The sequence below is a fragment of the Mastomys coucha genome, chromosome X, assembly GCF_008632895.1.
Source record: "Mastomys coucha isolate ucsf_1 chromosome X, UCSF_Mcou_1, whole genome shotgun sequence".
Classification (NCBI taxonomy): Eukaryota; Metazoa; Chordata; class Mammalia; order Rodentia; family Muridae; genus Mastomys; species Mastomys coucha.
Genome location: NC_045030.1, coordinates 42,907,292 through 42,910,374, shown reverse-complemented (window position 1 = coordinate 42,910,374; position 3,083 = coordinate 42,907,292). Strand labels below are relative to the sequence as shown.

At 39.2% G+C, this 3,083-nt stretch overlaps 1 protein-coding gene across 2 annotated transcripts in view; it reads left to right on the top strand.

Moving 5' to 3' along the window:
- The window catches only part of Tmem255a (transmembrane protein 255A), a 52,643-nt gene that overhangs the window by 2,847 nt on the left and 46,713 nt on the right, over nucleotides 1-3,083 (top strand). For both annotated transcript variants that reach the window (XM_031353429.1, XM_031353355.1), the window contains exon 2: nucleotides 788-930. In XM_031353429.1, the coding sequence (XP_031209289.1) occupies nucleotides 788-930 (143 nt within the window). The remainder of the gene's footprint in view (nucleotides 1-787; nucleotides 931-3,083) is intronic.

Sequence of the window (3,083 nt, the reverse complement as noted above, 5' to 3'; positions counted from 1 at the left end):
TTTTAAATTGTAAATTGAAGTGAGCCTAGATACCATTTTTTTTTATATATATCTGACTTAATAAGCTTGGTTTTGAAAAAAAATTGCTTGGTGCTATCATGTCTGAGAAGCCCTGGGCAGGAGCAGGGACTTCTTACCATTTATATTGATGCCATCCTCACATAAGCATAAACGTGTGTAAGTTATATATTTCTAGTCTACTTCCCCTGATACAAATCTTTGTGGACTAATAGCCTTCCACCATATACTTTATTACGTACATTTGTTATGTGACACGTCTGGCCAATGCACCATTTTTAAGTTTATGCACGAGGGAGCAAATGTCAGAGATAAATGGAAAAAAGAATAAGATGCTGGTACCTGGCTCAGTTCTGATATTTACACTAAAAATGAAATTTCCTATCTCTAGCTTCTAAGTAAAAAGGTTCTTAGTTACCTACTGGCTTTACAAGATTTTCACTTAATACCCTCATACAAATACTTCCCATTCATCGCATACTTTTATAACCTGCCCTAAAAAACACTCCACTGAGTGGGAATGACACATCTTTTCTAGAATGTCAAAACCACAAAATTGTCTTGCTGTTATATACTAGTTGTTTATTTTCAAAGAAGCAATATTTTTTTTTCTAATTAGGAAAGTGTCACCTAATGACTGCAGAACAGAAAGCTCCATTCTTTCACCGTAATTCCACTCCCTAGAGATATCCCAGTAAATCCTATGAGTAAAATTTCTCTTCTTTTCGCAGATGAAATGAGCTATTTCAATGTCTCTCTATTCTTGCAGGAGCCTTCAATAGGAGGAAGCGGAACTCCATCTATGTCACCGTTACTTTGCTTATTGTGTCCGTGTTAATTCTCACGGTGGGCCTTGCTGCAACTACCAGGACCCAGAATGTGACAGTGGGAGGTTATTACCCAGGAGTTATTGTAAGTACAGAGAGCGTAGGTCAGCCTCTGAAGCTAGCTTGCTACAGCGTTCGTGACTCTTCTGTGATGGTTTTCAATTCTGTTATAATTTATAGTGTTTGCTCTGATTCCCTGTCTCTTGTTTCTTTGTAACTACACAGAAAGGGAAACCTTAGGAAAACAATGGCTTGACTGAGACTTAGAAGCATCCCAGTGTCTCCTGGGATGCTAAGCAAGTCATCTTATTGTCTAGGCCTTTGGTTTTCTAGCTTGGGGACCTGCTTCTTTCTAGCAGCATTAACTTTAGCTCAGGGTTTGTTTTCCTATATGAAGTCACCTGATCTTTCCTGGAATGTGACACCTCTGCTTTCTGTGACCAATGACACTCATTCATTTACAAAGGGGTTCTGCCAAGAAAAGGTATGGAAGACATATTCTTAATAATGCATATTTATTCATTTGTCAATCGTATATATACTCACAAAATGCATGTAAAATGGAAATTCAAACATTAGATGAGAATGAAATTCTAATTTAATATCATTTTATATAAACAGTAAAATGTTGTAGGATATTATATAGTGTGATGTTTGTCATTAAAGATAATGCCTAGAAACACTTATTTCAAATGGCCAGTGAAGTTCTTGGGAATATTTTTGACTGGCTTCTTATCAGGTATGTTTAAGTTGTCATTGGAGCCACTGGTCTTTTAAATATCCTTTAAAATGTGGCTCTCACAGAGTGTCTGACTAAAAGCTCCTAAGAGGCAGAATGATCAACTCTGCTTTTCACTGGTCATTTGTTATCAGGTCAACTTCAACTTAACAATTTCTCAATAGGATTTCCAAATCTCTTATCCATTTTGCTAGTGCTAATTTGATTAAAACTAGACAATACATCTGCACATACAGAAAGCCCCCTCTTGTTAACCCTTCACTGCTTGGAACTTGCCCTCTTTACAGAGGATAGCACTCATGATGGTCTGGCCTTCATAGCCATAGAAGAATCCCAGTGACAGTCCGTTTATGGAACATCAGTAATAGCTACTGTTTTCTCATTTCAGGTAATAACTAAGAATTAAGGTTCTAATGACTTCTTTTCATAGTCCAGTGGATAGTTTACCCTTCCCTGCAGTGCATGCAATCCATTTTTTTTTTCAACATGGAATTTGCTACATAAAAAACCCTCATTTCCTAGCTTGGTAACATAGTGAGAGTCAGCCAAAACAAACAACCCCCCCTCGCTTGGGTCTATGAATAGTGCTGTTTAACCCCAGGTCTTAAGTCTAGTGATTGAATCTTATTTTAATACCAATTAAATGATTCCTGAATTGTAATTGCTAGCAAGTAAAAGATGTTAAGAATGGCTCTTTTTTTAAAAAAAAAAAAAATTAACACAGCAAAGAGGTCAGACATGGTTTTAGGCTTCTGTCTGTCTTTCTCACTCTCAATCAAAAGAGAAAAGGTTAAAGATGATGCCTTTAACAACCCGTCGCTATGAGTGACCAGCTTGGAGCCTGTTGCCTAGGTCACCGATTCCATTGCACAGTCTCACTACTCAAGAGCTCTTTCAAAGACTAGGCCCGATGTGGGGTCTGATGTAAATTGAACCTTCTTCAAGCCTTAAGTTCTGCAGTTTGGAGGAAGGTAGAGATCCCAGGCCACCCCACCCCAGCTTAGGGCAGGTGTCTCACAGATACGAGTTTGTGCCCAAGGCCTTCTGTTAAACATATGATATGAGAACTCACCCTGTCCACTTCCTGTGGTGAGGCAAGAAAATCATCTGTCAGCAGAATTGGGTTTTATTTTTAAAAGCAAGCAAAGGGGAGGGGAAGAAAGGAGAGGGGGGTGAGAGCATTTTGGTGGCTTGGAAAGGAATTTACAGAGCCTGTGTGACTTTGTGTGCCTCAGGTAGCTGCATTAGTGAAATATTGCCCACTGAAGAGCAAATGCTCAAGCCAAGATCCAGAGTGGCTGTGGGTGAAGGGAGGGCATTTTTCATACTAGTACAAACCTCTGTAGCGTATCTGACTGTGGGAGGCTAGGTTGGAATACATTAACAAAGGAATAAGGACTCATGATTGCTGTTATTCAAGTACTTCATGTTCAGCTAGCACTGGAAATGGAAGCAGTGGGGGTATATCTCTCTTTCTCTCTCCCTCCCTCCCTCCTTCC